The 21773-nt window shown below is 39.3% G+C and overlaps 2 protein-coding genes across 4 annotated transcripts; one reads left to right on the top strand and one right to left on the bottom strand.

Moving 5' to 3' along the window:
• The first annotated feature begins 6217 nt into the window (after positions 1 to 6217).
• On the top strand, positions 6218 to 8242 carry LOC103994199 (MADS-box transcription factor 16-like). Its single transcript, XM_009414531.3, has 7 exons — positions 6218 to 6557; positions 6647 to 6713; positions 6803 to 6864; positions 6943 to 7042; positions 7385 to 7426; positions 7719 to 7763; positions 7853 to 8242. Exons 1-7 carry the CDS (start codon positions 6370 to 6372, stop codon positions 8027 to 8029), a joined length of 681 nt encoding a protein of 226 aa, XP_009412806.1. The 5' UTR covers positions 6218 to 6369; the 3' UTR covers positions 8030 to 8242.
• A 3233-nt stretch (positions 8243 to 11475) lies between these two features.
• On the bottom strand, positions 11476 to 17118 carry LOC135628515 (protein SHORT INTERNODES 1-like). Of its 3 annotated transcripts, XR_010492886.1 has the most exons (4): positions 15812 to 17115; positions 15162 to 15627; positions 14549 to 14937; positions 11476 to 13227 (listed from the first exon to the last, which is right to left on the bottom strand). XR_010492886.1 is itself a non-coding variant. In XM_065135224.1 (2 exons), the coding sequence occupies exons 1-2, from the start codon at positions 16395 to 16397 to the stop codon at positions 15218 to 15220; spliced, it is 996 nt and encodes a 331-aa protein (XP_064991296.1). In that variant the 5' UTR covers positions 16398 to 17118; the 3' UTR covers positions 11476 to 15217. The 3 variants fall into 3 exon arrangements, 1 of the variants encoding a protein (XP_064991296.1); XR_010492885.1 differs by having other exon boundaries at positions 11476 to 14937; XM_065135224.1 differs by having other exon boundaries at positions 11476 to 15627; positions 15812 to 17118.
• Between the last annotated feature and the right edge of the window lie 4655 nt (positions 17119 to 21773).

Genomic DNA, 21773 nt, shown 5'->3' with positions numbered 1-21773 from the left:
AAATTACATGATGCATTTCATGGGTTGTTCTTAAATTAGTTTAGAAAATGATCATGAAAATTATATGCTTTATGATAAAGGAATAAAATATTAGACTTAAATCTAATGCTTAAGATAAATCCTATGTATGTTTTTAATAAGCATTAATGTGTATCTTAATGATTTTCATATTATTTTTTTATTTTATTTAAAAATATTTTATAATTAATGAAATCGTACTTGATGATTTAATGATACATAATGATGATTTGAAATCATGTTTAATGGTTTTATATTTTAAAATTATGCATGATGATTTTTATGATTTATGGATTATCGATCTTTACTGTAATGAAATTTTTTTTTTGCTTTTAAACGTTGATGCATATTTTTATTTGGCATAAATGAAAAAGGCATGCTTCTATTAAATTAATCACATGAATTGAAACAATTAAAAAAAGAAAAATATTTTTCTTGAAAATTTCTTTTTCTCTATCTTATCGATTTTTTTTTCACTAAGAGATTGATAAAGTTGTTTATATTATTTTGAATCTCTTGAAAGTAATTTTGATGATTTGATAATTTGAATTTGAATGAGCTTTATTTTAATTTTTTGAGATTTATAACTTGATATTTCTTATACATGAATCAAGATATTATATCATTTAATCTCCTATGTTTCTTTTTGTCATTTATAAAAAAAAGGGAGAGATTTGTTGAAATAAATAATGTCTTATGGCATTCATGATTTGATATTAATATTTTTCATATCATGATTTTCATATGATACCTTTGTATTTTTGTGATGAGTTAAACATTTACACCATTATGTTCTTCTCTTCTTCTTTCTTGTTTACAATGATAAAACGGGAAAAAAAATAGTTAGCATCTTAAGAGAACCAAATTTGCTAGCTTGAATGATAAACTTAGATATGTTAGAGCTCTTAAATACATAAATTCTTCTTATACATTTTTCATATCATGATATTGATTTCTCGAATTTTAGACTTGATCTATCATTTTTTAAGATTGAAATAATACTTGGAATATTGATGTAATTATGAATGAGGATGTATGCAATACTTCAACTTATGATAATGATGTATGGATGAAATATTCATGATGAAATTTTTTTTTAACATTCATGACTTGATTTTTCATCTTTGTTATTTATCCTTGTTATGATTTGAAGATTATAGTAAAGGGAAATGAATTGCATTATTGTATTGTTATTCTTCTCTTTTTGCCAATGATAAACGGGGAGAAATAATTACAAAAGAGAAGCAAGAAGTGCTATATTGCAATTCTTAAGAGAAGCAATGTTTGCTACGTTACACATTTCAAGAAGATACAAAAATAGTCTATCTTGCACATCTCAAAAGATGTAAAATTTTGCTAACTTTCATATATGTAAAATTACTAGCTTGCATACTTTAAAATGATATAAATCCACTAGCTTGCATGATGTAGTACTTGCTATCTTGAACATCGCCAAGAAGTGCTATCTTGCACATCTCAAAAAGCAAAACATGTTAACTTGCACATCTAGGATAATTTACAAACTTGCAAAACTCAAAATTTTTGCTAGCTTACATGTAAAATGATATATAATTTTGCTAGCTTGCACTTTGTTAAGGAAGCAAAAATTACACTTCTCAAAAGAGAAGAAAGAAAATTACTTGCTTGCATGATGATAAAAATTAAGATTATATTTATAATTTAATAATTTAAAATTATGTCTAAACACTTACAAGTTATACTTCTCCTTTTTATTGATGATAAAGGGGGAGAAGTTATATTGATGATCATGCATCGAATGATGTATTGAATATTTTGAATATACATGATTTTACGATGCATGCAATGATGTGATAAATTGATTATTTCAATTGGTTATTTCAATACTCATGTTGCATGCAATGTCGAAATACTATGATTTCAAAGTTTCTATCAATATGGCATATTGATAGGGGGAGTTTGTTTAAATTCCAGGAGTTTATTTAAACTCCGTCGTCAATTGGTTGTCATCGTAAAAAAGGGGGAGATTATTGAATCTCAGATTTTGATGATGAAACCAATTGATAGTATTTATCTAATGTGCATTTGAGTGACGTAGGATTAGCTTCAATCAGAAAGGCAAATCAATAAAAGCAGGAGGAATCAGACGTTGGGTTAGAGCAAACATGTCAGAAGATTGGACGTCGAGTCGGAGGATTAGTCAACGTGTCAGCATAAGGCTTCGGTCCATGAATTCGGGCATCGGGCCAAGAAGATTGGACATTGCGCCAAGGAGATCAGATGTTGCGAGAAAACAACATGCTGATTGCGCAATACGCCGAAGGAGATAACGATGCGTCGAAAGATCGGACGAAACGTCGGAAGAACCAATGACATGCCGAACAACAAAGAATTCGATTGTAATTGATTATGTCTAGATAGTTTAGAGTTTAATTGAGTTGGTTTAGAATGTAATTAGACCAACTCAATTAGGGGTCAATTGGGCCCAAGTGAAAAGACCCAAATAGTGACCCAACATGTGGCACCGTTGTAGCATAGTCTCCGAGATTATGTTAGGCGGTGGTACTGCCCAAACACAATCTCTGAGAGACTATCAGACAGTGGTACCGCCCAGTGTCAATGTTGCAAGCGATAGTACCGCCTATACCCGGAAAACCCAGGATGAGATATTTTTAGGCTCTAAGTTTGAATCAAATTAAGGCCTATAAATACCCCTCTCATCCCTGGTTAACTCACACAAGAATAGAGAGTGAAAAAGAAAGAAAACGCTACTGTAATCTTGTGCGAACTCCTCTAAAAGCTCTAAGTGTTAGAGTTTTAGAGATAAGTGAAGGGGGTATAAAGGTTGTTTCCTAAACTTGTGAAAATGAGAAGAGGATTGTAAAAGGGTAGTTGATCTTCACCCGTTGAAAGAAGATCGTCAATGAATGTCGGTGACCTTGACGGAAGAGGAATCAGTAGAGTGGATGTAAGTCACGACGACCGAACCACTATAAATCGGTTTGCATTCTTGTTCTGCTTTTAATTCTTGCAAACTGATTTACTTACTTTATTTGTTCATTACATTCTTCCAAACGCTTTAAAGTTAAACACTTTCCGATATCAGTTTTCGACAAACGAAGATTTTACAAAACCGATGTTTTTATTCGCTGCACTCATTCACCCCCCTGTTTGTTAGTGCCAACTCGTTCCTAACATAGGAAATATGTATTGATGTAAGTGTTATTTGATAAAATTATATTTTAAAAGTTTATTAAATGTTATGTAACAAATGTATTATTCTAACCTTTTTAATAATTATTCAAAAATAAATATTTTTATTTTAAATAAAAATAAATATGTGTATGGATCATATATAAAATAACTAAAAATAATAATATAAATGAATGTAAAATAATTTGAAAAATAAATAAAATAAAATTTAACTTTATAGAAGATATAAATTATGTTTGTATTTTATTAAATAATGTTATTATATCAAAAATACATCGCTCATTAGATACTAAAGTTGGTTTTATTATTGAGATTAGACTCGTTAGAGAAAGAGTTTTGAGAGGAAATGAGGATTAGAGTTTTGATTATACAATGACAATTTTATGATTATAGGATGCCATAAGATACTTTAAAATTTTTAAGAAGTTTCATTATCATTTCAAAAAAATTGAAATGTTGTTATGCTAAGGGAATATTAGTATTTGAGCATTTGCAATATGGTATCATTTGATAAAGATTTATCAAATATCAATTCCTATTCGAAATAAACATTGTCAAATCTAAAATATGTATCGGTCTCTTAATATATATTTTAAATATGTTCTCGAACACACTTTATATCCCAAAAGACAAATACAAAAGGTTAATTGAGTTTATAATGGATGCTAAAATTTTATCGATTCTAACTCGAATCGAGTTATTATAGAAAGCGATCAACTAAACTCAATGATGCGATTGGATTGGTGGAATCGGCTGAAAACAGGATGAGTCGAAGTCCATGCCGTAATAAAACAATCTGAATCCGAGGATTAGGTAGGTTCAGTTGGACCAAGTCAAGCACAAATCATGCTTGATGCAAACCTATTACCATCACCTTTGCCTTCTTTTGGGTCACAACATATAAATAAATATGCAAATAATAATATTATGCCTACTCTTATATATAGATTATACTGTGGTAATAGGTTTGTTCTTGTAAATAGCTAAAAGAATGAATAATATCCGATGTAACACTGAAAATAAATACAAAATCAATCTCCCTATACGTTTTGAAAATTAATTTTTAATATCTTAAATAATCTGGCGAGACAATTATATATATATATATATATATATATATATATATATATATATATATATATATATATATATATAATTGTGTGTGTGTGTGTGTGTGTGATGTGAACAAGCTTTCGGCTCTCTTTCTTGGTAATTTACGGTGACGCCGCAAGAACGTTGGATGAATTACTAAGGTTGTATATATCGTTGACAGAGACCTTAGAATAAGTGGTTTCCTTGGTCGGAAAGGAAGCTTCATGCAAGTTTCCCGTTCGGTGCCGTGCTGCCATATATACCCTTGTCGGATCCGTGTATACGTCGCACAAATCTGCATGCCTGGATCATCGTCTCTATCTCCAAGACTTCCTCCTCTGTGGTGTAGCGGGCTCAGGGAGGGGTTGATGGACGAAGCTGCGCCATTCGGTGTTCATCTACGGCCACGTCTCTACCCCGACGGAGGCCGCAGGCTTCTCGGCTGGCTCGGTTTCCTGATCATGGCGTCGTCCTCATTCAGCATCATCGACGCCGGCAAGGCGGCATCGTCGGAGGTCGTCTCGTGCCTCTTCGGGACGTACGTGCTGTGGATGGTTGGGATGGTCGCCATGTTGCTGCCGGTGATGTTTCCCAATTCTCCGCACGCGGCATGGATGGAAGCTTTCGTGGTCTCGAGCATGATGTGGCTCGTGGTTGCAGCTTATGAATACCCACGGCTTATGTAATAGTTTGATACAAATCAAACAAGGTCTTTTATCCAGTTGATATTTACTAGTTTTCCTCTGTGTTGTTGTTCTTGAGTTGTCGATAGCCACAGTTGGGTTCGTGACGGAAAGTGAAGCACAAGAACGAAAAGAGTACTGGTTTTCTCAGAATCTTGTACATATTCGACAATTCATGTATAGTCTTCCCTGCAGATTCACAACGCTAATGATCTCACATATATATACTTCTACTGTCTGCAAAGGTTGCTATGAGAGCGAGGTAAGCTGGTCACACATGTTATTGCATCGACGATGGGAAATCCAAGTCGTGACATACGAACTTCCCTGCACTACTGCTGCTGTCACCTCTTCATTTCATAGGCAGAACTGGAGAGCCCATTTAATACAGAGTTGATGCAGGCAGCTGCTGCTTGGATCAGATGGACCAAGCCAACATTTATAAGCACCAAGATCGGTGGATTTCGAAGCATGCGCTGTTCTACATCCTTTTTACGTTTGACTTTTTCTGGTGATCTTTGTATTATGTCTTTGGTCATGAATGATAGCTGAGGATTCCAAAGAGCGGAAATAGGTAAGAGTCACAGCCATCTTTCGAGCCACTTAGTCTGTGGTGCTCGAGATCTCTCAGCAGCGGACGGCGTTGCGTGTGCCAACATCGTCACACCAAGCATGGGGAGGCAGAACCCCACTTCGGCCTCCGGGCCTTTTGCCCGTCTCCTCGGCACAGATTTAACGCTGCTTTCTCTGACTTTTCCAAGGGTTGGAACTCTTGTCTCCGATCAGGAAAAGAAAGAGAAAGGGAGCGAGCTGCGAAGCATGGGTTCCTGATCTGCGCCATGAGGCGGGCCACACCGTCCTGTCTCCATCACGAGTGCCAGCAGCCAAGTAATTAGCTTCCTTGCGCAAGATTTGGTGGATGACAACCGGTGATCGCCAGTAGCTTCTAAGTCGTGGCTCATTCCCTTGTTCTTAGGATCAAATACATACATACATACATACAAGAACACAGCAGATACATGTCGGAGGCAAGCAGAAGCGGTGACATGCGAAAGGTGACTGATCCTTTACCTGTGGAGCAATCGCAATTGAATGGACACCTACAAACCTTTCACTGTTTGGGAAAGACCAACCCACACACAGCAACTCCATCTTTTCACTCCCTCTCGCAAATGGCAACAGCACTCTCGCTTTCCTCTTGCACCACAACATTCACCCGCAACAGCTTTACAGTCTCCCCCTCTTGAGCTCTTTCTCCTCCCGTCTTCGTGGTTAAAGGCAGAGAGGAAGGAAGGAAGAGGAGATAGAACAAGTGCTACCGTGATAGCGAGAGACACAGAGAGAGAGAGAGAGAGAGAAAGAGAGGAGGGAGCTCGGAAGAGAGATGGGGAGGGGGAAGATAGAGATCAAGAAGATCGAGAACCCAACCAACAGGCAAGTGACGTATTCAAAGAGGAGAACGGGGATCATGAAAAAGGCCAAGGAGCTGACCGTGCTGTGCGACGCAGAAGTGTCCATCATCATGTTCTCCAGCACCGGCAAGTTCTCCGAGTACTGCAGCCCGACCGCCGAGTACGCCTCCAACCCTTGGTAGTAGAGCATGCAACCCCTTCCGTTTCTTCTCCCTTTATGACACAGTGGCGGCGTTGTTGATGACACAGTACCAAGAAGATGTACGATCGCTACCAGCAAGTTACCGGGATCAACCTGTGGAGTACGCAGTATGAGGCAGGAAATCTCGATCCTTTCTCTCAAAGCTTCCTTCCTCTTAAATCTGTCTTGGCCACGCCTTTGACGACTACTTCTTCCGTTCGTAGAAAATGCAAAATCATCTCAGCCATCTGAAGGAGATCAACAGGAACCTCCGCAGAGACATAAGGTTAGGGTTTTTGACAGAGGAGAGTCTATATGTTGGCTTCTGCGGTTAAGGGTATTGATGCTTTTGTATGATCGGAAGGCAAAGGATGGGCGAAGGCTTGGATGGACTGGACATGAAGGAACTGCGCGGTCTTGAGCAAAATCTGGATGAAGCTTTGAAAGTTGTGCGTGATAGAAAGGTATGCGACCTCTCTTGCACTTGTTAGGGTTTTCTCCTTTCGATCATAAAGATTAAGGGTGATCGACAAGGCTGTCCTCATTCTACATGCCGATCATTGTTGCCATCTGCTGTTCTTTTAGATTCATTACCTGAGTAAAATGTTTCGAATAAGACAAGTAACATTTGATGAAGGCAGATAAGAACATCAACATCTTTAGAAATAATCAACTTAAATCCTGACCAAAAATTTGTGAAGGTGTCAACTATCTTAGCTAATAAATCTTGTGAAATGCTAGCTTCTTTTTGCAAATCTTGTCTTCGAAAAACAGGAATCTAATCTTGGCTTCGAATTGGATGGCAGTATCACTTGATCGCAACTCAGACAGACACCTACAAGAAGAAGGTGTGTAAAGAACCATATGGTTTTATGTGATTGCTTTCTTATCCATTATTCATAAGAACTTACATAGATATATATATATATATATATATAAAGAAGATAAATGTACAAGAAATTTGCACAAGGTTACATTATACATGCGTACACTAAATAAAGCACATCGAATCACTCACTAGCATATTTCTATCGGAAGAACACTATGTTTGCATGCCATCGAGCATTCGATTCCAGCGACTGAGTCGTAACGTGTGAATGATAAATGCATGTGCAACACAAACATTGGATTCGGATGCAGCTGAAGAGCGCCCACGAAGCACACAGGAACCTTCTGCAAGAAGTGGTGAGTGGCCATCCTCTCCTTCGTCTTCCTTGCTTGGTTTCGGCGACGGATGAATCCGTTGACGGATGTGAATGGTGTGGTGGACACAGGAGATGATGAAAGACGAGCAGGCTGCTTGTGGATTCGCCGACGACGACCCCGGCAACCACGACGGCACGCTTGTGCTCACCGGCGGCGGGTCTCACATGTACGCTATCCGCGTCCAGCCCAACCAGCCAAACCTGCAAGGGATTGCCTACGGGTCTTACGATCTGCGCCTCGCTTAGGTTTGCATGCAGGCTTAGCAAGTCAAGCTAGAAGAAGAAGAAGTGATGTTTCTGCTATCACAGTCAGTAGTTATCCCTGCAGTGTCTTGCAGATGTTGTCTTCCTCATGTTACGCAAATATGTATGGAACTCGTCATCATCTTTATGTATGTTCTTTATGTATGTGACATAATGTAAGACCTTATCTAAATTGCATGTTTTTATGTAGGGTGATATTGGTTGAGTTGCTATAAGACTCTTGGTTTTCTTATTTTTAGTTAACATCAAACCCTGGTTTGATCCTTATTGTCAGCAGAAAATAGATCTCATAGCATCAGATTTGTTATAGGAAAACATGACTGATCTCCGAGATGAATCCAAGATGGTTCTAAGATGGATCCGAGATGGATTTGAGATAACTCTCAAGGTTAAATTATTATATTATTTGAAGTGCACCTGCATGAATATCAAAGTTGGAGGATTTCTCAACTAAATCCCTTCGATACTCAGATTAATGAAAACGAGTGTTTTTCTTCTTATTTAGGATACACTTTTATATTTTTGGAAGATTGAAACATAGTTTGTAATTGTCTTCTTTCGACATAAAAGGAAAAAAAGAAGTTTATGATTATCTTCCTTAAGGAAATTTATGTTTATCTTTTTTATCATAATAAAAATAAAGGAAGTATACCATTTTTGTACATGAGTGTATGAAGGGTAACGTGAATCTTACGTGACAATTAATTACATGTTAACTATGATAAATTTCTTATCAAGATTCATATAAGGAAAAAGGAATAAAATACAAATGAAGATACAAAAAGAATAAGGTTGGTTTCAGGCAAAAAAATTATAATTAATCGTTATTGACCTCTCAAACTCTTAACAATTTCTAGTGTGGAGTAGTTGTAGAAATTTTGGAATCTCCAATAAATTTTTTTTGACATTTTGAAGATAATAAATAAAATTAAAATAATAAAGAGAAAATTAGCAAGATCGATATGATATGGTGTAAGGATGACACACACAAATCAAGAAAATGATCTAAATTTTTTAAACAAAAAATAAAAAACTTTCACAAATTAGTTAAATTAAGATATTTCATTAATAGTAGAATCGAGAAATGTTTCTATATTTTCATCATCAACTAAGTTATATTATTGTTAAACTAAAAGCACATTTAATTATAACATATAATTAAGAAATTGGTGGAATCTAATTGGGTTCAATTTTGCACCAGCCCGGGACAAAGAGAGATGTCTCGGCCCAAACCTTTCCTCATGCTACCATCAACTCTTTCCTTAACCTAAATCGACCCATTTGTGATTTTTAGCTCAATAGAAGGGACATGATATTTTTTGTAAATTAGTTTATATGAATTCAACTTGGTTTTTCCTAATTTTTACATTTTAATCCTAATTTTAGGGTATCAATCAAAGTACTATTTGAGGAATCATTTACGTTCTTTTTAATTTAACAATATATATAGATTTAGCGATGAAACTATTTTTTTAGCTCTTTTTAATTTAACGATATTTATACATGTAGTGATGAAACTATATTTCTAGCTACAAATAAATTTTAGTGAAAAACATGTCTAGCGATACCATATGTCACAGATTTAGTTAATTTTATATAATCGAGAATTTTACGACTCAAAAGATCCTCATCTTTGAATCTTATATAATTTTTTAAAAATTTAAAAAATCGAGTTAGTGAACAAACAAACGCACGAATAAACTATCATCGTCACCTCATCGAAATTGTTGGAATACAATTTGAATTACACAAACATCACTTTGTAAAACACTCCATATGGTTGAAACACAATGTTTGTTCGATTGTTATCTGTTGAACTTTGTATGTATTTGAAAGTAGGATATGTTGTACATGTTATTTATTGATATTCTACGTGATAACCGATTAAGTTATACTGAATATTAATATGAATTTTGAGTTTTTGTAAAGATTTATGTCTTACGATTTTCATAGAAAAATTATGAGAATTACGATATTGTATCGCTCTTGACTTTTCGATGAGTATTACGCTATATTTGACAATCAAAATGGACACACTTTGACTATTGCCCGAATGACCTCACTTGTCGTCTGGACAATGGTCACGTGACAGCACAACCACTGTCATGTGCACATTTTCTCGAATTTGAGAATATTTTTTTCTTTTCTTTCGTTTTTTTCTTGCTAAAACCATATATATATATATATATATATATATATATATATATATATATATATATATATATATATATATATATGACACCTGTTGATGATATAATCACCCGACAGGCCTACATGGTTAGATTGCATGTGGAGTACGTAGGCCGCGGTGGAGCTCACATGTCTCGGCCGACACAGGGAACACGTTCATCCGACGCCAAGCCTTTCATCAGGAAGACAGCCGTGACGTCAATCCGAATCTCGGGCGCCAGGAAAACCGTTTCCTGTCTGGACCGCGACACAGGCGAACCCCACCCCACCCCTCCGCCTGATCCTATCTATCGATCGCAAGCGTTCGGCGACAGAGTGGAACGGCGGGAGACGACATGTCGCCGACGGGGCAATCATCGGCTTCATCCACCGTCGCCATGGTAAACCGAGTCGACTCAGCAGATCCCAGACACGGGTGCAGAGAACCCATCAGCTCTGCACGCCTGCTTTCCCTGCTGCGATGATCGATCTCTCAGTCCTCTGTGTTCCCCAGCCACCCAATGCAAGCAAACAAGCATGCATGCACCCGTCTCTTCGTCGCGAGAGAGAGAGAGAGAGAAAAGACAGTGGAACTGAGGGGCAATAAAATAGTCTTGACAAGAGAGCGCTACAGCGGAGAGGATGGAGAGCGTGGCCCGCCTATTACATGACGCAACTTTTGCCGCTTCCTTCCCCCACCTCGGCGGCTTTCCTGCGCCCACAGAGAGAGAGATGGAGGGAGGGAGGGAGAGAGAGGTCGGCAATGGCTCCCGCTGTTTCTGTACTCATGTCTCCTCGGACGTGATGGGGAGTTGGTGAGGAGGGAGGCGAGTGCTACGGCTCAGCCTTCAACCCTTCGTTCTCTTCAAGGCCGTTAAATAAATACCTCTACTTGAAATGTTCGATCTTTTAACCCAATCACCGAACTGAGATTCCAATTCGAATTCCTAACAATTAGATCGAATGCAACAATACAGATCGAATATTTTGTTTAATATAATTTAATAACTAGCTGAATTCTACGTGTCGAGACTCGATTAATCGAAAATATTCGACATAAATGTTGATAAGATGACGTTACCACAAGTCCCCCAATCAAATGAATCGATACACCCAAAATAGCTTTCATTGTTCACCCATTCATCGTGCGAGGGGAGGAGGATCGGAGGACATGCAGGGACGAAGTACATGTCAGTGACAAACACGTAGACAAACTGCTGATCTTTGAATACGGAAAGTAGATTGCATCGAGCACACAATGAAAGGAACCCAACTGTTCATCTGCACCCCCACCGATAGTTACACCGACTCTACCACCAGAAAGAATTTGATGGTATGGTACCATCATCATTAACAAGTACTTTGAGAAGATAAAGAAAAAGGAAAAAGAAATGCTTCGTGGTCTTCACATCACCATGGTTTTGTGATAGGGAAAGCTTTAGCCCTCCCCTCCACTACCAAGAAAAGAAGACCTGCTTTTAGGGTAGTGATCAGTCACTACCAGAGATAAGACTGGTATCTCATTCCCCCTTATCATCACAATCCAACAAACTATAGGTTATGTAGGTGATTCTGAGATGTCAACCCTCAAGGCTTCCAGCAACAACATACAAAAAAGCATGTTCCAACCTAATCTTGTCCCTTCCTTTACATTATCAAATGCTTTTCATCCAATACACCACCTAATTCAGTAATCTTGACATGACAAAACATTAATCACATAGTGTATAGCATTTTAAGAGCTAGCTAACAATAACATCATACACCAATTTGATCCATATGGAAAGCCTGACTGGAGAAGAAAGCCTCTCTACCAAGTGATGTTTTGCAAACCAAAACAAAGAGCAGAAGAACATTTTCTGACAGTTGGAGCACTCTGCTGTTTACTTCTTGCAGACCAACAGGAAAACAACTGCAGCTGGGATCTCCAAAACACCAAGTTTATCCAGGAGACATTCCCTCACCACATGAAGCTATAGTATTTTTACATGCCTAATGACAATTTAGAAACACTGCAAAGGTAATCTTGTTGCCAAAAATTACATGGTGTGACTGTAGGATAAAATCAGGATGACAGAATTCTGTAACCAGGTAGGAATTTGTGTAATTCCTCATAAATGTAAAATACTGTCAATGGTTCGATTTGTTCATGAGAGGTCGGAAGAGTCATGTAAAGATAACCTGAATTCCAAGATAACATCGTTTGTTCATATGCATTCCATGGCAGTCATTATTTATGCTACCATCAGTAGAATGCCCTGAGAGTAATAAGAAAAAAGACAGTGCCATGCACCAACCAACCATCAACATACACATATGTGTATTGGTCTTTACCGGCGCAACTAGGCACATTACAGGGTGCTATTGAGAGAGCTGAAATCCTCGGTCGATTGAACGGCAATATGGTTCCCCTCTGTCAGTCTCATGAGCTAAAATGACAATGATCAAATGTCTAGTATGATCTTTATTCGAAAAAGAGAAACAAAAAGGTCTCTAACATTAGTTAACCATTCATGTCCAGACCCACCAAGCCATTTACTCAACAAAGACACTGAAGGCTTCAAGCAAAATCAATCATCAGTAGATATTCCCTGAAACAACTTAGTATTTCTTTCTCTTTTTTCCAATTAACGTAGCATCTTAATTCGATTAAAGTACCAAATCAAATGCCTAAATTTAATGTAGAAGTTTGTAAACGGAACTTTTCAAATATATCATGCACCAATACTTTTATAGCTACAAAGAACATATAAAACATCGCTTGCATGCGCTTAAGAGTATCCATCCAAAATCAGCAACAAGATAAACTCGTGTACAATGCTACGGCTTATATCTTTAATTTGCAGCATATAAAGTTCATGAGAAAGTTGCAACCAAGGTCACAAGTAGCTTCTAAACCCTTAAGAATTCAGAAGTTTTGATAATATACCAAAAGCCATGGATTACGCAAAAAACAAGTAGATAGGGTCGCGACGGAGGAGGATCAAAGCTAGGACATCCACGTAAATGATCTGCTAGCTCACAGGAAAGATGATTTCAATGACAAATAAATAATTAGATGTAGTCAGAAGGCAATAAAAAAATGAAAACAGAATGAATCCACATTCATAGCCGAACTAGCATAATCATGAAAGTAGCAAGAACTTACAGACCCACATACACCAAGGTAAACATATATACAGTTTTTAAGCCCAAAATGTTCATTTAATTTACAGAAACCCAATTTATTGTTGAATTTTTCATTTAGCAAGTCATAGTTTCCCTTGATCACAGGTTTGATTCTTTCAGAGCAAGCAAAAAACTTGTAGAAAAGTACTTTGTCACCTAATTCATCTTTTATCATAGTAAATGCGTGTTGAGTTTTCAAAACAAAATCACCTGGTATTTCCTTTTTGTTGATTTTATCTACTATTTTTATGTAATTTTGTGCTTCACTTAGGACTACTCAATTTTAGTGAATTTTAAGAACAATAATATCCGATAACCCTTTCGCCTTTTAAAGATGTGCGCGACGTAGGGCCAATATCCTTTTTGCTCTTTAAATTTTAGAAGTCATAAACTTCCTGCTGAAAATTCAAATCATATGGTGTCAGCAAAAATGCCATTGTTAAGGGAATACAAAAATAGTTATTCAATGTTGCATCAAATCGGGTCCCTTGAAATAATTTATAAAGAACTTCAAAAGATTAAAATAAATGCTTTTCGGGTGAAGCTTGAGAGGTCATGCCACCCCTTATGAATACATTGTTATGACTAACAATACTTGTTGTATGGAACATACAAAAAAACACACAATAATAGACAATTGACTTTAATAGGAAATCAGGACACCGACAAATCATGAGTAGTTTTTGGTACATAACAAAGCATTTGGTTTCACTACTGTCTTTAGAATTTCCATAGATATGTAACAAGATAAACTTAATTTGCGCAAGAAGTTTAAGGATGATGCATGCTTATTTATACACATGCTGCACAAAATTATGAACAGGTTAGCAACTCAAACATCTGTTCACCATCAGAAAACAAGAAGTACCTGTCAAACATGTCATTTGTCTAGAGAACATACGATGATGGTATAACACAGGATGCAATTGAGTAATTAATAGGTATGTTGTGGATTAGCTCAAAGGTAGAGGCGAATAAAGTAGAAAATTGAAACTACACAAGCAGCAGCTTTGACATGTCCAACAGTAACCTATAAAGGAATCTTGTATCGAGAAGGAGAAAACAAAAGGAAGAAAGACCAACCTCAAAAAGAAATAGAACAGTTTTTGGGACTGTACAATGTTGTTGTATTAAAATCATACAAATTAAAACTAAGCTACTTACTTGAGGCACAGCCGCAAAGGTTGATCTCTTGTGTCTTCTTTTTCCCATTCGGAGTCACTTTAGCCTCGAGAGAGAAGGAGCACACATGCTAGAGCTCATCCCTATCCGTAGGTAGCATGAAAGATCCAAATTGCCACAGGTGCAGCATACACTATAGGGAAACATTTCTACGAGGAAGAGTGGTAAAAGGCTTTCTGCTTCTTGGGATTCAGCTTGCTCCATGCATGGCCATCATGTCCACATGGAACCAACTCAAGCAAGTCCTTCGCAGTCTAAGTTATAGTTTCCGAGGTTGAAACAATGTGAAACAGAAATCCAGGCATGTCCATTTCCGAACCCGAAGCATATCCCGCAGATCCCGTAAAGACGGCCATCTTCTTGGGACCAAACTATAGATAGAGCAACACGAGACGTCAAAAGGAAGACGAAGATGCTAATAGGTGAGGAACAAGAAGAGTGCCTGCTCTGAGTTTGCTATGCTAGAGAGTGATCAAGAAGGAGAAAACTTGAAATTATTTGGAGAGATTACACAATTGCCGGATGATGAGGAGGAATGCATGGTATAAGAAAAATTGGTGACCAGATGAGGCACGTTAAATAACACGGACGTGACCTGTGGTCGTGAAGGAGACGTGCTTGGCGTTGGCATCCTCTTCGTAGGTTTCTCCGCTATGGTCTGTGTTGGTGGGGGAAGAATTGCGTGCCGGCCATGAAGGCACTTAAGGGAGTCGGGTAAGGCTCAAGCAATTCGGTGGCTGCAGCAGTGGCAGTGGTCGCAATGGCGGCATCTCCAGCACTGGCACTGGCACTGGCACTGACTATAGCAGTAGCAGCAGCCGCTGCGGGGGAGGAAGAGCCTTCACCGTGGTGGAGCTGGTACCGAGAGGAGGAGGACGATGGGTACTCGGCCTCGGGGCCGTGATCATAGAGAAGTCCCTTGAACACATGGCCGCCGATGCTCACGGCGGCCTGGTACGCGTATATGTCGTCGACTTCGTCCACGTGGCTCAACCGCACGCACCGGAACACCGCCTGCGCGCTCACTTCCGGTGGGAAGCTCTCGGGGTCCAGGCTTCCTCCTGCCATAGCCAGCCAAGTAAGTAGAAAGGAAAGAGCGAGCTCAACAACATGTGGTGGGGAGTGAGGGAGGGAGTGATGGGTGTAGCAGAAAGAATGGAACTGCGCAAGGGATTCTGCAAATAGTGGCTCAGATAACAACAACAGTGTCGGGCACTGCTTGGGAGTAGCAGGAAATTGTAGTACCATACGTGGTGGTCGAAGCCATGGCGGCTGGTAGTCGGGTGCAGGCCGTGATCTCCCTCGGCCGCTTGGAAGGCTCGCCCCCTCCGCTGCTGCCTTCGCCCGTGGATCGGCCGCCACCGCGGTGGCGCTCGTCGTGCTGCACCGCGGCGGCGGAGGCGGTGAGCTCCTGCTGGCGCTCCCTGCGCTTTGCGGCGGGGACCCAGGTGCTCTTGACGTGGGTGGGGCACTGGAAGCCGCGGCTCTTGCAGCAGGTCCGGCACCTCATGTGGGCGCAGTCCTTCTTGGCCTGGTTGCCGCAGTCCTGGCAGCTCATCACCCCGCTGCCGCCTCCCAGGCTTCCTCTCGCCGGCCTCGGCGCCACGGACGGCAGCTCATCGGGGAAGCCCGCGGTGGAGTACAGCTGCTGCTCCCGCTGGATCTGGTGGTGCTGCCACAGCTCGAAGCCTCGGGTGTAAGCGACGTCCTCGCCCCGGCCTCCGCGAACGCCGTAAAGAAAGAAGCTCTCCGACGGAGGGATCCCTCCTCCTTGCTGCTCTCCGCGCTGTTGCTGGCTGCCACCGCCCCCTCCGAGAAAAAACCCCGCCATGATTACTCCCCCACCGGACTAGTTATACTCGATCCATAGCTGCTGGCGACCCTTTCCTTGCTATCTAGGGGAGGTGGGACAGCGATCTCAGGAGGGAACGCGGGAGCAAGAAAGAGGAGAGCCAAGACGGAGCGAGAATGGCCACTGCCACCTCTGCTCTATTCTTTCTTCTTTTGTCCCGCTGCTTTTTTGTCTCTGCAACCACAACGCAGCCAACAGCCAGCAGGAGTGGAGCAGTCGATGCTGCCGGCTTCTTCCCTGTATGACTCCTCTCTCTCTCTCTCTCTCTCTCTCCTTGACTTCTCCTCTTGCAGTCTCCCTTTTCTTGAATTCCGAAACCAATGGTAGTTTAAGGGAGAAAGAAATCAGAGAGTCTGCTGCAACGCCGCCATGGAGACGGCTGTGCTGCCGCCTCGATTCCCCATTTATTGCTCCCTACTTTCTCCTCTTTCTATTTCCAGTTTCCACCACTTTCCTCGATCCCCATACCCTTCTCAGTTCTCCCTCCGCCTTCCGGTTCCCCCGCCTCTCTAAAGCCCCGTCAATGAATGACTCGTCTTCGACGCTCGAAATCGGACGGAGATCAGTAAAGTCTCGGTTGTCGCATTATTGCGGGAGGAAGAGAGGTAAAGCGGAAGGCGGACGAAAGCCATCCGATCGTCCGACTCATGGACGGCGAAGAAGCGGCCACGCGGCGGGGATCGGGCCGTGGGTTCGGCCGTCCTTTTTAACCGGAAAACCCGGTGCTTTTGCGTGACGGATGCCCACTTTTGAAGTCGGGCGCTGTGTTGCTGTGCTCGCTTGTCTTCCCTGTTGGCCGAGAAGACAGCCAACAGCGTCTCCAGTTACCTGTGACCACCGCGTCTTATCGTCTGCTAATTTACCCACATCCCCTCGTTACTGCCCTGTACGACACACGGAATTCTAGCGATGCTGTGTTGTTGTTGTCGTCGTCGTCGTTCCACTGTCCATCCGACCACCACTCACCAAAATAGGTGAGATGAGATGGATTCTTCCCAAATCTTATACCAACTACTTGTTGTTTTGTTGATCAACTACAATACCTTACTTATATAATTTACTTATATATCATCTCATATAAGTTAGAAAGTTTTATTTTTATTTATTTATTTATATATATATATATATATATATATATATATATATATCCTGAGGTACTTAAAAAGTATTACTTATATTTTATTTTCCTTGCATCAAAAGTAAATAAAGAAATATATAATATATTTATAAAAAAATAAACCTTAACTTAAAAAAAAATTATGGAAATTTTATCTCGTATTGATATTAAACATTATCTCTATAAATTATAAGATACTTATCCATCTTAACAAATTAAGATCCTCTTCCTCTTGCTAGCTAACGTGGTTGTCATTACTAATGCATCTGTTTAAAGAGATTAATTATATATTATTTTTTTTATAATTATTTATATTTAATATTTTAAAATTTATATTGAGATTCTTATATTTATGAAAGTAAAATATTTCATTCTATTTCTCTTCATAATGAAAATATCGTACATAATCAATAGTAAATCGAAATGAGATAACATGTTCAATGATAAATACTATGGTATTTCCGTCGAGCAAAGTTAAATATTTTATTTTTATAAATATAAAAATTTTAATATAATATTTAAAATTATAAAGATCGAAATATTAAAGATAATTAATTAGTAAATGATGAATTCTTACGAAAATAGATTTCACCTATCAGAAATTTTTGATGAGTTGTGGTGAGGATGATTGACCGAGAGAAGGGTTCCATATGATCTCATCACGTATGTGCAAGGGAGATAATAGAGGAAGGGTGAGGTGAAAGCGAATAAAATGAGAAACAAACATATTGGAAAGGAAGCATCTTTAAAACATGGCGGAAGTACTTCCAAGTTACAACAGGAATTTATTGCCGTCCACAACACGTCAAAAGCCAATCAATGGAAAAAGGTTGGTAGGTAAGTTCTCTTCTCTTAGCACAACTCGCAAGCTTTTCTTCCGCTTTACCACAGAAAGCATCCAAACTTTTCATATCAATTGAAGCATACTTTTTTCCTCCCCCTCTCGTCCTTTAAAGAGAAGCTTACTTACATCAATGCAAATGCAAATGCACAATGAACTTGTTCAAGAGAAGACACCATGACATCTTTGCACAGCCAGAGAGAGACAGATATTAGGAAGTTGATAGTAAAAAAGCAATGAATTCTACCTTGTTTTAATTCTTTTTTTGATGTAGAATCAGCAAATATCTATCTGATGAGTTCATATGATATTACATTTTAATTCTATCTATATTGCATTACACAGGGGAGTATTAACAATCAATACTTGAATTTACATGTATTCTTAGAATGATTTTTGACTCGAAAAATATTTTCCCCTAACCTCATCGTCATAAATATTAGGGAAGACAAAAGCTTTCTCACTAATCAAATACTTTACTTCCATTTCAAATATTTAGATCTTATCGCGTATGCTTTCGATATAATTTTGTATCATTATGTCTCGAAGTTAAGTTGAATTTCATCTCTATTCAAACCATTGACTTCTAAAAACTCTAAGTTGAGTATTCTAGCTATGATACCTAATTTGATTCAAGTGTCATGTCCATAAAAGAACAGAGTTGTGATAGCTTAACACATCAGGTCGAGTTGATAGTCGATATGGAAATTAGATGATTTGATTATTCAAACTCATCGTTAATCATTAGATTAGATAAAAAAATGTCTATAAACTATTATAGTTGAATTCTAAAAAAATAGACTTATATCTCTAATAAATTCTCGCAGAGCATCATAACTTTTAAAATTTTTCACAAAATATCCCTTATTATATGTGAAAAAATTAATTTATCTTTATTTTTGTCAAACTCATGATTATCCTTATCATCACTTCTCCTTTGCATGCCAGGCTTATTGTTGCTTCCGAATACATTGTTAACTCCTATCAATCTATCTTATCCTTGTGCGAGGAAAAAGGTATGACGATGACTCTCGCACATAGTGAAGAGTATTGTTATCGTTATTTATTACACAAGAGCAAAAAATAAGGAAGATGATGATGGAGGTGACATAGGGGGCCAAAGTGGATCCGATAGGAGCTAGAGATAAAATAATTATTAAAAAATATATAATTTTTAAAAAAAATTAAGATACTACATAAATATTTATCAAAAATACTATCATCATATGTTTTTCTTTAAATATTTAAGTACCAAATCTGGATGAGATCCAATTCCCATCATCGATTTCCTGGCACAGGCGAGTATACACGACACATAACTCTTTCTCTCTCTCTCTCTCTCTCTCTCTCTAACCCAAACCTCTTTCCATCGTTTACAACAGTGTTTATAACCCAAGCGTAGTCACTGTACCATTCATTCGTTGGATTCCCAATAATTGTGTTCCTCTCTCTCTCTCTCTCTCTCTCTCTCATCTCCTCGAGCCATGTGCGTCCTACCCGGGTTGACTCCCTTTCCCCTCTTCCTCTCTCTCTCTCTCTTTCTCATCGTCTTTCTCTGCATCACTTGATGTGAGGGAAGAAGGGAGAAGAAAGACGGGGTTTGAGACGACCCAAATCCCCATATTTAACTAACCCTACCTTGGGATCATGATCACCAACAAGAACCTCTGCAAATGAGGGTGCAGCAGCAGCAGCAGCGGCGGCTTTGAAACGCGTGCATGTTAAAGCCCTTCTTCACTGTCCCGACATTAATTACACGTCACCGCGGCGCATGTGAAGCCCATCGTGTCCTGCCGCTGCTGCACCACCAACTCCGAACGCGAATATTAATGCAACTCTAGATGCCAATTGGATCGGATCTTCCTTGGCTCCGAAACCATCGTAGATCCATTAATCTCGCTCGTCTGCGTAGATCCATCAAACCCGGCCAACATGTCCTTTTGATGGTCCTGATCTTATCATGCACTTTGCAGTTTGGACCACCACCGCACGATGCATACGGTACGCTGTAACGTATGTAGAGTCTGATAGCTGCTGTCGCCTACTCCTCACTCGATCGATGACACCACCCCTTGGCATGATAATAACGGGTAGCTGTAGATCACATTCTCTCACTTCACAGGAAACTAATGCTCTTGTTTGACTAATAGTCAACCATATTACACGTTTTTCTTATGGTTAGTCAAGTAGTCTGACTAAAAGATAAAGGTGTAATCCTACTTATGATTCGAACTAGAATCGACACTGTGCTCAAAACAGAGTCCAGCTGTGCCCACTCATTTCCTACATCATCATACGAGATAGCCTTGACATGAGAGGAGTGAATGCACAGCAGACTGATAGCACGGGCCCCCCACCATCCTATGTCGTATACTCTCTCTCTCTCTCTCTCTCTCTCTCTCTCTCTCTCTCTCTCTTGTATAAAATTAGTCTCCTCGCTTGTCATCTAATATTCTTGGGCACCCACTAGATCTGTCTTGTCTCCTTCTGACGAGCATGAAATGAACACTCTCATGGATTACTCAACACAAGATTCTATACTCGGTATGTACAGTGAGATACTCCATGGCTGCACTTTGTAATGGTTGTTGTTATGCGTGCATGAGTCCTTCCTCTAATGCACAATGGACTTCATAAGTTAATGGACTGGATATACAAGCAAAGACTAAAGATACATTAAAAAAACCTAAAACAAGTTCCTCCCATGATTCCCATCCGGAGGCTTTTCTTCCTTAGCTTTAATGTTGTTCTAATGCAGAACTGGACTGTCATTCTGCTCCGAAATATTTTCTGGGAATGGAAGCAGGAATTGTGCATGAGATTGACGCAGGTTAGAGGACAAAACAGGCGGAAGGTGAACATAGGATGCCTAAACAAGAGGAAGGTGACATCGAAGCTTGAAGGTGGCGGCAAGTGGCCGCATGTGACTCCTCCCCACAAAAGTGATGACCAGATGATTCCTCCCTTGGTGTTGTTCGAGATGCTGGAATAACTTGAGACCATGGCAAACCCACTCTTAGACCTAAAAGATTCTCAAGGTCGGATTAGGTTAGGGTTAGGTCTACTTCCTTTGGGTTTAGGCTCTTCGATCGATAGCTTCTAACTCACCTATGATCTGAAAAGGCACCGGGGAGATGGCAGCATCCAAGAGAACCTGCACTGTTGACATGATAGAAAAAACATAGTTGCTTTTCCTCCTTGTGGCCAAGTTTACCTGTCTCTTTTCCTTCTTCTACCTCTTGCAGAGCTGCATTGGTCCACAAAATCTAGCAACCGCCTTATGTTCTTTCTCATCAAGTGAAAATATATGGGGTGAGAACCAAGTTTCCACTAGTTACATTAACCCTATTCTCTTAGAGCTTAGTGCATGGAAGCCATGTTGACAAAGCAGTATGTG

Source organism: Musa acuminata, chromosome BXJ3-1 (genome assembly GCF_036884655.1).
Source record: "Musa acuminata AAA Group cultivar baxijiao chromosome BXJ3-1, Cavendish_Baxijiao_AAA, whole genome shotgun sequence".
Classification (NCBI taxonomy): domain Eukaryota; kingdom Viridiplantae; phylum Streptophyta; class Magnoliopsida; order Zingiberales; family Musaceae; genus Musa; species Musa acuminata.
Note: the sequence above shows the minus strand (reverse complement) of the source record. Positions and strands in the feature narration are given on the sequence as shown.

Bases quoted from the DNA above. Each gene is read 5' to 3' on its own strand.
- LOC103994199 (XM_009414531.3), top strand. From the start codon at position 6,370: ATGGGGAGGGGGAAGATAGAGATCAAGAAGATCGAGAACCCAACCAAC. The intron at 7,043-7,384 runs GTATGCGACCTC...ATTGGATGGCAG, and splicing joins AAGTTGTGCGTGATAGAAAG to TATCACTTGATCGCAACTCA. The intron at 7,764-7,852 runs GTGAGTGGCCAT...TGGTGGACACAG, and splicing joins GGAACCTTCTGCAAGAAGTG to GAGATGATGAAAGACGAGCA.
- LOC135628515 (XM_065135224.1), bottom strand. From the start codon at position 16,397: ATGGCGGGGTTTTTTCTCGGAGGGGGCGGTGGCAGCCAGCAACAGCGC. The intron at 15,628-15,811 runs GTACTACAATTT...TGGCTATGGCAG, and splicing joins GGCTTCGACCACCACGTATG to GAGGAAGCCTGGACCCCGAG.